This window comes from Phasianus colchicus, chromosome 6 (assembly GCF_987193195.1).
Source record: "Phasianus colchicus chromosome 6, bPhaCol1.hap1.1, whole genome shotgun sequence".
Taxonomy (NCBI): Eukaryota; Metazoa; Chordata; class Aves; order Galliformes; family Phasianidae; genus Phasianus; species Phasianus colchicus.
Genome location: NC_143441.1, coordinates 16,609,412 through 16,621,604, shown reverse-complemented (window position 1 = coordinate 16,621,604; position 12,193 = coordinate 16,609,412). Strand labels below are relative to the sequence as shown.

At 38.2% G+C, this 12,193-nt stretch overlaps 1 protein-coding gene across 13 annotated transcripts in view; it reads right to left on the bottom strand.

The window, feature by feature from the left end:
- Window positions 1-12,193, bottom strand: part of THRB (thyroid hormone receptor beta) — a 163,868-nt gene that overhangs the window by 25,802 nt on the left and 125,873 nt on the right. Inside the window, exon 1 of one of the 13 annotated variants that reach the window (XM_031590230.2) lies at window positions 6,175-6,547. The exons of the other annotated variants lie outside the window; for them this stretch is intronic. Coding sequence (XP_031446090.1) covers window positions 6,175-6,502 — 328 coding nt within the window. The 5' untranslated portion in view covers window positions 6,503-6,547. Of the gene's footprint in view, window positions 1-6,174; window positions 6,548-12,193 lie in introns of those variants that run through there. 13 annotated transcript variants of the gene reach the window in all.

Here is a 12,193-nt window from a genome sequence, read left to right as displayed (position 1 = left end):
AGTAGAGAATGTGGCAGACCACACCCGAAGGGATAAGGAAAATCAGTTCTTGCAAACTGTAACATTCACTGTAAATAATTCCTAGGAGTTGCAATTCCTGAGTAGTTAGCAATTAGCTAACAGAATCACTCAAAAGCAACATAGATATCACTGAACTGTACAGTAATAGCCAATTTTGTTACCTTGTCTTTCAAGCCAGAAGAAGGACATGCACTTGGAGTGAGTCTAGAGGAGGGATGTGAGGATATTCAGAGGGCTGGAGCAATTCTATGATGAAAAGCTGTGGCAGCTGAGTTTGTTCAGATTGGAGAAGAGAAGGTGCTGGGGAGACCTCACTGTGTCCTTTGGGTGGGACACATAATGGGGGGCCACATGAAAGCTGGAGGATTTTTTTATTTTTTATTTTTTTTGCAGGCAACAGTCTGTAGAGATAGGACGAAGGGTAATGGCTGTAAACTGAAATAGGGTAGACTTGAGTTAGATATTAGGAATAAACTATTTACTGTGAGAGTAGTAAGGCCACAGCACAGGCTGCTCAGAGAAGCTGTGGATGCTCCATTCCTGGAGGTGCTCAAGGTGAGGTTGGATGGGGCCCTGGGCAGCCTGAGCTGGTGAGCGGTAGCCCTGTCCGCAGCAGGGGTTAGAACTGGTTGGGCTTTGATTTCCTTTCCAATCCAAGCCATTCTGTGGTTCTATAATACTATGCTGTATTCAGATTTTCATTTGGTACGTCCAGTATGATCCTCAAAGTTAAGCACTGAGATTGATTTGACATCATTGTTCACTGTTGATCTTTGATTTGAACGGAGATCACCGATGAACAACTTTGATCTGTCTTGTCTGCTGTTTCTTCTACAGCCTAAGGCAGTTCCTTTGCTCTCTTACCTTCTACCAGCCTGCCTAATCTTACCTTCTTGGCAAGGCTAAATGCCCAGCAGGACCAGCTGCCTCTATCCTGGAAGAGCATGTTGAGTGTGTTGTATAATTCACTGAGTCTTGATGGCGATCTACGCCAACTTTTAAATTGCAGTTGCAGCTTGTAATATTCCTGGTACTGGTGTGGCAAGAAACAATTTTCTTCTGCAGGAAAATGTTCTACAAATGCAAGGCAGATGAAGATCTGCTAACCTAACCAGTTATCTGATGTAGTCTGTACCTTTAACACCATATGCCTATGGTCTCATTTGTAGGAGTGACACCTCAATGCGCAGTGTAACAGATTGGTAGGACTCAGAAGAGACAATTGGGCTATTCTTGCCCCCTGCAGTAAGGCAAAGAAAAGCTATTTAAATGGAAACAACCCCTGAAAAATGGTAAAGCATTTTTTCTTTGTACCTTGCGCATATTCAGACAAACACATTTTGAGAAAAGCAAATGTCAGTTTTGTTAAAGAACCGTTGCACAGACTTCCCACTTCTAGCTCTATGTATGTATGCACAATATAATATTAACTTAGGAATTAATCCACACCTTAAAAAATTCCTAGGATCAAACTGTGTTTGACTGTCCAACAGGAATATGTGAGACTGACACCAACAAACAGTGTTTATAAACCAGATGCTCATCGGCTTGCTCCTGATCCTTCATAGGCTTATTCCTTGCAAGCAGGGAAAGCCATTTTTGCTATTGGAGAACATTTTCAGACCATTACACCATCTTTGTTTTCACTGTGCATTGGCAGAGTCATGTAATAAATGTACTCCCTGAAATCTTTCTTTCTTCAAGCAAGCTGTGTGACTAGAGATCACTCAAGAAAATGTGGAGTTCAGGCTTACTCCTAAGCTCGTATTCACTTACTAAACACTGCAGTATGAAAATGAATAAGAAGAAATTAATTACTACCTTGGGAGTCCCGAACTGTATCAGAACTGAAAAGAAAATTTATACTGCTGTAAAACTGATTTTATAGTCACATTGCAATTACTTGCGAAGAATAAGAAAATTAACAAGAAGCATCCAGTTATCATCCTTGGTGTACTTGTGTAGAAGTCTACTGAACATCTATTGGACAAAGCACAGAGCTGAGTCAGAAAAATCATACTCCTGTTTGTTTGTACAATCATTGTTATTCATCTGAAAGGCTATGTGATACACTGATCTCTATTTGCCACCTTCTTTAATTCCTCCTGAGAAAAGTCGTTTAACTCTCCATAGAGCATCTCTTTTCTTCCTGACTTTTCTTGTGAGCTAGCTGGCTTTCTTGTCCACAACTTTATGAACATTCTTTGATTTATGGAATTAGTAAAATTCGGCAAGAGATTCTGCAAAGACAGTATGAACAACATTTCCTACAGTCTCTTTTCTCTGAGTGACTTTCCTAAATATTAGCACTCATGTTTGGCATGAGTCAGAATTCTTGTCAAAGAAGCTCAAACCCTGCTATCGCTTGAACTGCTGCTATCACTACTGCAGTTGCACCCATTACCAGGTATAGGGACAAAATGCATTACTGTACATAATACTTGAGTGTCGGGTCATTCAACTTTTTTTTTTCACCAAATTATTAAAATGGTTTTAGAGAACATGCCACAGTATGATAAATAATTTACTTATCTAGAAATCTCAGTGAACATCAGTTTTACTACAGATGCAAAAGCAAAGCATGACAGTTTACTCTCCCATCCTTCATTTTGTTGTGCAAGGGTTAGAGTAAATCAGGTGGAAACACATTTTCCACTGACATTTTTCTTAAAAAAGAGATGTAATTCCAACTGCATAATAATTTGCTGGAATGGATGCCAATTCTCTGATCATGGCTACTTCCTTATTTGGGTGGTCAAAAGTGAAATTAACCATTCGTAAGCTAAAAATAACTGTTAGCTTAGTTAGAGCTACTCAGCTACTCTCCTTTAGGAGCCAAAGATGAAAAGTACTCAGTCTTTTTGTAACTTCATTATATGCACACACACACCCTGCGCTGTTAAGAAGACATTTTTACATGAACTCCAGGTTGTATTTTCTGAGGTATTCAAAGATTAGCCCCGTGTTTTCACACTGCTAATAACTCAGTTTGGACTAATTCAGTAGTGTAAGCTAGCAGTCTTTTAGTCAGCTGCATACAAACTGGCTGAGAAAATACAAAGGGAAATGACAATGACAATTACAGTAACAACAATAACTTTTAAACCCTATCTGCCACTATACCAAGGGCCCTTAAAAATATGTCATTAACCTCACCCGGGAAAAAAAAGGTGATCAACAGGGCTAAGTAGTGAAATTGCTAACGCACAACTCAAGAATCTGAGCCTGCAGATCAGTACTTTTCAGGGCAGCTTCCAGTTACTTCTGGCCTCCTCCACATCGCCTGAGGTTAAGGCCTAAATTCACAGACAGCAGCCAGCATCTTTTGTTAACTTTGCCTGTGAAATGACTGTGTGCAAAGGGAAATGAAATCCAACCCTCAGCCCACATTCAGCTTCGCAGACCTATTTTCCATCTTGCCAAAATATTGCTCATGAAGCAAATATGGGGATACAGAGGATTCTGGGACTCTGTAAACAGTTCTTTTGCACTTTCTGGACTGTGCTACCTCTGTGCTGTCCCAAGGTGTTCCTCCTTGCTGTACAGACAGCGGGAGGAGGCATAGGGGTGTTCTGTGGAGCCCCTCAAGCTCAGGGCAGAGGTTGTTACACGGCACGGCTCCCCAAAGGAGCACCGTCTGCCTATTGTCAGCTCTGTTCTGCTCACTGGATATCACAGCCTTTCTTCCTTAGAAGTCACGTCTTTCATCAAAGCCATCAGGAAAATATAGCTTTCAATGCACTGCGGAGAAGCTTGAATGTTTTCTTTTGTTCTGGAATAGCTAGATATACTTTCAAACTACTTACTTTTCCCCTTTTGTGATACCTTATTGGGGTCTTTTCTTATTTTTTGAAGTTACTTTGTGACTTTTTTGACTTTCAAAGTGACAATAACACAGAGAAATAGTTAGACTCCCCTTTACAAAGGTTAACTTTCTCAGCATGAGATGCTGGTATTTCTTTCTGCTTCTCAGATGGAAAGGAAGACTTTAAACATCTAAAAAACTAACAAAAGTTTTGATTTGAAAAGCCTCCATGTGCTACTGTAAAGTACGATCTGATTTGAACAGCTGGAAATCTTACTGAGATTACTACAAATTTCAAGGGACTAACAGAAATATCAACTGCAACAATCAGGACCCCTCATGGACACCTGCTTAGGGACTTAATTTTGCTTTAATGGGCTATTACCAAGGCTTCCCTTAACAAACTCCTTCCCCCCTCAAAATCAATTCTGGATCAATACAGGCACACATGCCCTGTATGCAGCCTTCTGTTCTTAGGACAGGATTAAAAGATTCGTTAGTTTTATGATAGCTTGGTTAAAAGATGAAAATTGTAACAACAACAACAACAACAAAAAAAACCAAAAACCAAACCAAAACAAAAAAGAGATGCACGTGTCCCACAGGGTTTATATCTGTTCTGCTTAACAAACTCAGCGCTTGCAAAGGTCTGACAGAAGGTATGCAACTTGGCATTGTCACAGCAATGCGGCTCTAAGGAGTCCCAGAGAACAGTGCTCAATCCCGGTGGATGATCAATTAAAAGCCTGCTTGAGAGATGCCTTCCATCAAAATTCACTGCATTTTTAGGTAACATAAACTGAGCTAACAGCAAACACGGGCAGACCAGCAGTTTTCAAAAAGAACTCTGTTCCTTTAACCAAACAAGTAAAAAACTTTAAGCAGAGCACGAATTGTATGAGATATCTGAGTACTGAAATAAGTTAATTAAAGCTCTGATATAGGTAAATTTAAGAACCTTTAGCACTATGAAAAATATGTTACTTAAATAACTTTGCAATAGTAAGACCATTTTCTTTTTGAACCAAATCCAAGACATAAAAAATGTCCATAAAGAGTTGTAAGTTCATTAGTTAAATCCCAATAGTAAACAGCCTTAAAAAGCATTTAAAATGCTGAACAATACAAAAGCATGCATCATCCACAGCTATTCAATCTATAATTCACTCATCTTCTTACAGCTTCCAGACATAAGATTTTTTTTTTAAATATTTCCTGCATTATGACCTACAGTGGTGTTCAAAGAATAAAACTAAGACATTTTTCTACCAAATATACAGATTTACTGCACTGAGCGCTAATGAATATTACTTGCACAAAGGAAAATACTTCAGATTTCTATTATTAATAATACCAACCAGTCTACAAAGCCACTTTAAAAATAGTAAATAGTGTTATATCTACCTAGCTAGTTATACTGCATTCATTCGGGTTTTGGATAACTGCATACAGGAAATCTGGTCTTAATAGAAAAAGGACATTATGTTGCTACAGCAGACTGTGTATGTTTATTCTTTAATGATGAGACTGTAAAGAAACAAAAGGATGTATATTCTCTGTGCATCAGTTTGCTTGTCTGACTTCAAAACAAACAACACTGAGAAGATTCTCAAGCGTTTGTTGGTATCTGGGGCTCTTCCTGAGAAGGAATACCTGCTCTGACTGCGTGGAAGAAAAAGAAGGAAATCTAAAAGCAATGATTTAATCTTAAGGGAGCTAATGCTGCACTGATTTTCTATCAGAAACATACTGACTATATCAACTTTTTGGATGCAGAATAGTCTTTGTTGCACAGAGATAAACTTGAATTTTCAGTCTTTTTTGCTTTGTACAATCAGAAAGTATATGGTTTTCATTTAAAAGAGTCACTCTACCAAATGCATTCATTTTTCCCACACGTATTTACAGTTCTATTTTCAAAATACTTTGCCTGAGTTGCTGAGTAAACAGAGTTCACATTTACTGGCAACAAAGACTCTCACAAACCGTATCCAACTAGAAAACACAGCTTTAGATGAAGAATATACAGCGACGACATTTCAGATGAGAAACTTTCTTATCTAGCTCACTGCTGAATAGTACATGAACTTAATTGCCACAAAAAGCAGAAAGCAAGCAATAGAATGAAAATGTCTTTTACAGATTAAGAAAAAGTGCTTGGAAATCCTCATCGCTCACAGAAAACCTTACAATCACCTAGCAACCTCTGTTACTGCTGCTTTCAATTTTGAACAGGCAGCCTTCACATTCAAAGATGTATCTGAGCCAACTGATGCAACTGTAAGTTTAAAGCAAAACAAAAACATAAACAGAGATTTTTTTTTGTTATTTAAATAAATTGCCCCTACCTTTCTTCTGAGAGTACGATGGCGACTGCACTTGAGAAAAAGTAGGTTTTTCTTCGGTGAAATATTCAGGTTGGTTGTACTGATTCAGGGCCATGTCCATGTCAGAGTACTCGCTTTTAAACACGTTTCCAGGGTAACTACAGGTATAAGGCTGATTCACCGCCCAGGCCTGTTCCATATATATGTTGTTACTGTGCAGGACCTGAGCATCACAACTGCTGTAACCCTGATTATCTTCAATATATGTGCAATAATCAGTGGACTGCATGTAGCAATTGCTACCAGCAGCTGGGTGCACTTCATATATTTCTTGCATACAGTAGTTCATTTTGTTAGCCTATCTCAGCTCCTACTTTACGCACGCACACACACACACACAGGCATGCATACACATGGGACGGGAAAGGAGCACTGAATATACAACACCGACAAAGTCGACAGCAAAACAGCCCTTTTTACTTTGGAGCGGCACCTGATGTGCTAAAATCCTATTTATACTGGGATGGCTTCTGAACTCCCCTGCCAGTCAAACATATTGGGAAGCAGATTTATGACAGTCAAAGGTCTTAATCTGTGACTGTAAGTTAATTCCAAGGGAAGATGGCAGACAGGTAGCAATGAGCACCAGACAAAGAAGCGACGTCCCGACAACCCTCCTGTTCCACTGTTTGTCTGTAATAATCATTTTATAAACCGTTTTCAGCCCTTCTCAATATGATTAGAAAATGACTACTAAGGCAAGGACACAGTTATGTCACTGTAGTTGTCAACTTAAGTGTGAAGCATTATAAAGACTGCTTAAGAACTCCCAGAGGGGACACGCTGAAAATCCTAAAATCAATAATCCTGTTTTTCAGCATTAAACCACAGAAAATCCAATAGTGCTGTGTTGATGACCCTAACAGAAGTCTAGTTTTACAAAATTTAGCAACTTAATCTGTTATCAGCTTTATTGATTTTGTTTTACAGAATTACATGCATGAATCTCCCCAGCCTTCCACACAGGCACAATCCTCCCTATTGCCTGGTAATGCGTTTACGGGAAAGCAGCTTTTTTAAACTTCAGTGATTTGGGGAGGTAATTTCTATTGAGTTCAACAGGTGGGAAACTTCAAAATAATGTCAGTTAATCAGCAAAAGGAACACCGCTTAAACATCATCAGTAAGCTAATTGTTTGGCTATTTTGCTTTGTTAATGTTTATGTTTCAGTAAGGAAGCGCTTTTAGAAACCCATCTTTGTGACAACATACAGAAGAGAGTAAGGAGAGATTTTTGCTTGTTTTGGCTCACGTATGAGCTATGAACCTTTTAATGCTACTACAACAAATACTATGTGTTCTTATAATTGCTAAACGTATCCCAAACATTATTGCAATTACTGTATCTTGTTTAAACAGCCTTTCTTTTTTCATCCAGAAGAAATTGCTTCATTTTTAGTTTGAATTAGCTGCCTTTTTTTTTTTTTTTCCACTAGGCAAAATGCATTTTCTTTACAGCACAGCTGAAACGTGGTAAAACTTGTGAAGTCAGAAATAAGATGGCATCTCTTTTTAATGTCTGTACTTATTATTATGAAGCAGAATTACTGATTTGACAATCAGGTCTCGGCTTTGCTATTTCACTCATTTTAAACAATGCACAAGATTGGCAAAACAATCCTTTTCATATACAACTTTAAGAACACATCTAACAACCTAAATCAACATACAACTTAAATGGTCCTCACATGTTCTCTTAAATACAAAAGAATCGGGCATGACATGTACACATTTCTCCTTACCCAACACTGTTAAATGTTTCAGACTACTGTGAAGAGCCCACAGAGAAATGGTCTCCGTTCTAACACATAAGTGAACTAATTCAGTTAAGAAAGAAGCGTTGCCAGTCAGTATGTAACATGTAGGCTGAACAGAACTCAAGCTTCTGAAGATGAGAGAAGTTATAGTTTATGCTTGGAATACTTTTAACTATAAAAGAAGCATTTCTCATTAACACATCCACAAAGAGTTCTACATTAAATAGGTTGAAACATACTCTATCAAGATTAGTTCTACTGATGTCTAACTTCTAATGAAGCTACTTCCAAAATGAACTTACTCTGATAAAACTGATAATTTAAAGTAATAATTTTCTTCACTAAAAGCACTAGTAGTTAGCAAAATCCCAGAAGTAGAACATCAGTGAACCCACACTCTCTGTGCTCTTTTTAACAAAGATCTAACTCAACAAACAGCACTGTGAAACTGTGACAAAGCTCACATAGAAAATTTCATTTGAGCTCCAGTTCATCTAGATTTTACAAAGAGTAAATTTGTCTATGATAAAAAGTATGTACATGGCAGGACCTGATTTTTCTAGAAAGGATGTTCAGCACTTCCTCTAAAAAGATGCCTCACTTTCCTCTAAAAAGAAAATTTGTAATAGCTGTTTAAACAGAAACCCTCAAACCATGCCCATTTATGTGATCGGCTGGTAATTCTGCACTACATACAAATGTGATGCATACAACCTGCCAAGCTTACTTCTCCACATTTCCCAGAAAGAAAACATTCCACAAGTGAGATTGCACAAAGGTGAGGCTGTATTTTACAGGACAGCAGAGCAGAACGCTTAAGATATTTTTGCACCATCCAGAAAAACATTTTGAGGGCTGAACTTCAAGTTCTCAGTGGGTATTTCTCCCCTTGGGGATTTGTTCTGCCAGATGAAACAAAATTTTTTTCTTGCTTGTTCTTCCCTTTCATTGATATAGGTTTGTTATTGAAAAACTAAACAGAATTGAGACCATATGCAGACACAGCCATCCCAGCCAGGATTAAACCTGAGGATATGGTATCATGATGTGGCACAGTCTGTGAATTTCTTTCTATTCCAGGATCAATTCCTCAAAACATTTTTTGTTTTCTGTTGCTCTGTCAATAATATTTTGAAGTGTGTCATATGTACTACTTTTCACAGAATGACTGTGATATCAGAAGGAAATTAATTTACAAGATGCTGCAAAGAATGAAGAGAAAAAGCAAAGGGGATGGATGAGTCTTTCCTTACCAAAAAAAAAAAAAAAAGATAAACATTGCCAGGGAATGAGGTTTCTACCTGTAATGTGCTAGCATTGAAAAGGTTGATAGCACTGCAGATTGCTGTTCCCTTGGAAACAAATCAGTTCAAAAAACACTGTAAAGATTTAACATCACTATTAAAACTGAAATATTCCTATAATATTTTCATGTGACTCTTTCAGGGTCCAATTCTGGAGGCCCCTTTCATGCATTACTTTGAATTAAATCATCTGATAAAAGGCCGTCAGACAGGTCTTTATCAAAAGTCTGAAAGTAGAGTAGAAAACAGTATTTACAACTGTTCTTCATCTTGTATTTTGATTTGAACATTAGAGTCTTAAAACATGTCAAGTTGAGCTTTCACTGCTTTCAGCAATGTAGTATCACGTTTAGAATATTCTTGGTTCACAAGTGTCTGGTTTTGGTAACACATGAAAATCGACTGCTAGTGGAACAAAACCTCAGCTGCAGGCAGAGACCAATGGCAGAACCTTTAACATCGTGGCAGGAGAGGATTCAAAGCATGAATCCTAGGAAGAAGTTGGAGGTGTCGGTTCATCGTATCAAAAAAAAAAAAAACCCAAACCCTGAATGCCCCAAACGTACTGAGATACTCACCTGATGTAAATCAGAAGTAAGTGCAGTGCAGTCAGTGATGCTACTGTGGCTGAGCAGAACTACACAGCCTTGCTGCGTATGCCTGAGGGAGGCTTCTGCAGGCAGATTGCCTTACAGTACATCACACTGCTCCCCACAGACTCATGTGTTACAGTCGCAGCCGAAAACCTTTATGAACAAATAAATGCCCCAACAAGCTACACTTCTCTTGTGACTTAACTCAGTTATCAAAATATCAAAATGAACTCTCTGTTTCAAGGAAAAACATTCCTGTGGATGACACTCTCACAATGGAACACCCCAAACAGCTGAGATTCTGAACACAGAAAAAACACCACTGCTCAATGCAATCCACCCCACCTCGTACCACTGCTACCCGTGGGACTGCAGCATGCTACCCACAGGAGTCACTTCACCTCACTGCTCCTAAACTGCGCTCCTGCTCTTCTCAGGGCTATCTCAAGGCAGGGCTGCTACGCTCCACTTCCAAATATTCAGCATATGTGGAAAGTATTGCACAGCATTCAGATTGTACAGGGTTCTGCAGGACCCAAGGATCTTACTGAGGCTCTGTTTACACTTTATGCATACAGATGGAAAAAACTGAACTATTTAGTCACGAAGAGCTTTGCACATTGGAGTATGTTGTTGCAAGGATTAACCGTACCTTTCTAAATTCTCTTATCCATGTTCATATTACCAGCACCTAGTTTTTAATATGCATCTTTACATGTTACAAAATAAATTGCATTTCCTATTTGTAGTTCTTCGCCTTGCCTGCATTCTCTCAGTTACTTCTAATGAAGGTTATATGTGAAAAATAAATCAGATCGCTGCTTTCCAAAATGACTCAGGACTCCTAGCATTTAACATGGAACACATCCCAGTCTGTATCTCTGCATATCAGGAAGAGAATATACTGAAAAAAAACTTTTAAGCAGTGCTAATATGGCTTTTGCAACACATCAACTGTCAAAGTTCAGCTATCTCATTGCCCACAAGTTACAGCCATGAGTTAATGCATAGCTTTGCACTACCTTACAATTCATGCACTTTACACTCTGTGACCAGAGAAGACTCAAAATGATGCTTCAAAAATACAATGTGCAAATTTCTTGTTTGTGGTGGCTGGGTATCTGCTTATCACACCAGTTCTGACCCTCACAGATAGCATTACAAACTAAGAAAGAAAAACTCAAACTTCAGAATCCAAAATGATACCAAGCACTCACAAGAACAGAAAAGGATCTCTATACAATATTTATCTTATTTTGAAAACTCTACTTCTGACTGAATCAAAAAGTACGTTAAACAATTTTATTGCTGTAAAATTACAATTTGATGGTTCAGAGAGAGCGTCTCAATGGAATCAAAGACACTAAAATTGTCACTTTGTCTGCCCTGCATTTGTAATATCAAGCAATAGAGTACAGGGAAAAAAAGCTGAAGCCTTCTGGCATAAAATCATTTCTTTGTGTTTGGAACAGATACAGCAAGCTTCAAACTAGCTGCCTTTGGTTTAAACCTGATGAAGTGCTTACTTACACAACATACGTCTCTTTTTCTCAACATGTGTCAGTTTGCTCCTTCTCAGAAACTGCTTCTCTCACAAAAGCTGCTATACTTTGCTTATGACATGCCACTAGATTTGTAGGTGGCTCACAAAACGCCAGTGTGATATGCCTTTCATTGAAACTTCAGATTCATTAGTCCGTATGGATAACAAAGAATGTAATGATTTGTATTTAAATTTCAGATTCACTACAAATCCAGCTCTCCCTTAAAATATTTGACATCTTGAATTTGTCATCAAATGAAGAGAACAGAGCCTTCTTTTTCATGACCAAGAATCTTCCAGGTTTTGTTCTTGCTTTTTCTTACACTATGAATAGAGTAGAGTAGAATGGGACAGAACAGAATTTCCTTGCACTCTTCATGACATGTGAAAATAATATGCTGTCTTTCCAGAAAGAATTTGTTCCTCAAGACCTTTGCCAAAAAACTGTCTAACAAAAGTCTTTAAATAGTGTTTGATAACTTTTAAGATAGTGTCTGAATAAATATTGCTAAAAGTAATCATAGGCATGTGACCCAGACAACCCAATTTGTTAAGTCTCCCCGTATCTCATAATTGGAAGACTCTGTTAGCAGACATCACTTAATTACAGAGCTTATCTCACGAAAAAGTAACTGCAAACACTTAAAATGCAAACCTTATCTGAGTCATTCCCTTGCCCAGCTCCACATGAAAACTTTAAAGTAAAAAGCTCAGTTTGTTCAAAAGTAGAACAGAAAAAGCAGTTAATGCTTGACACAACACGATTTAAGACTCTCGGTTGGG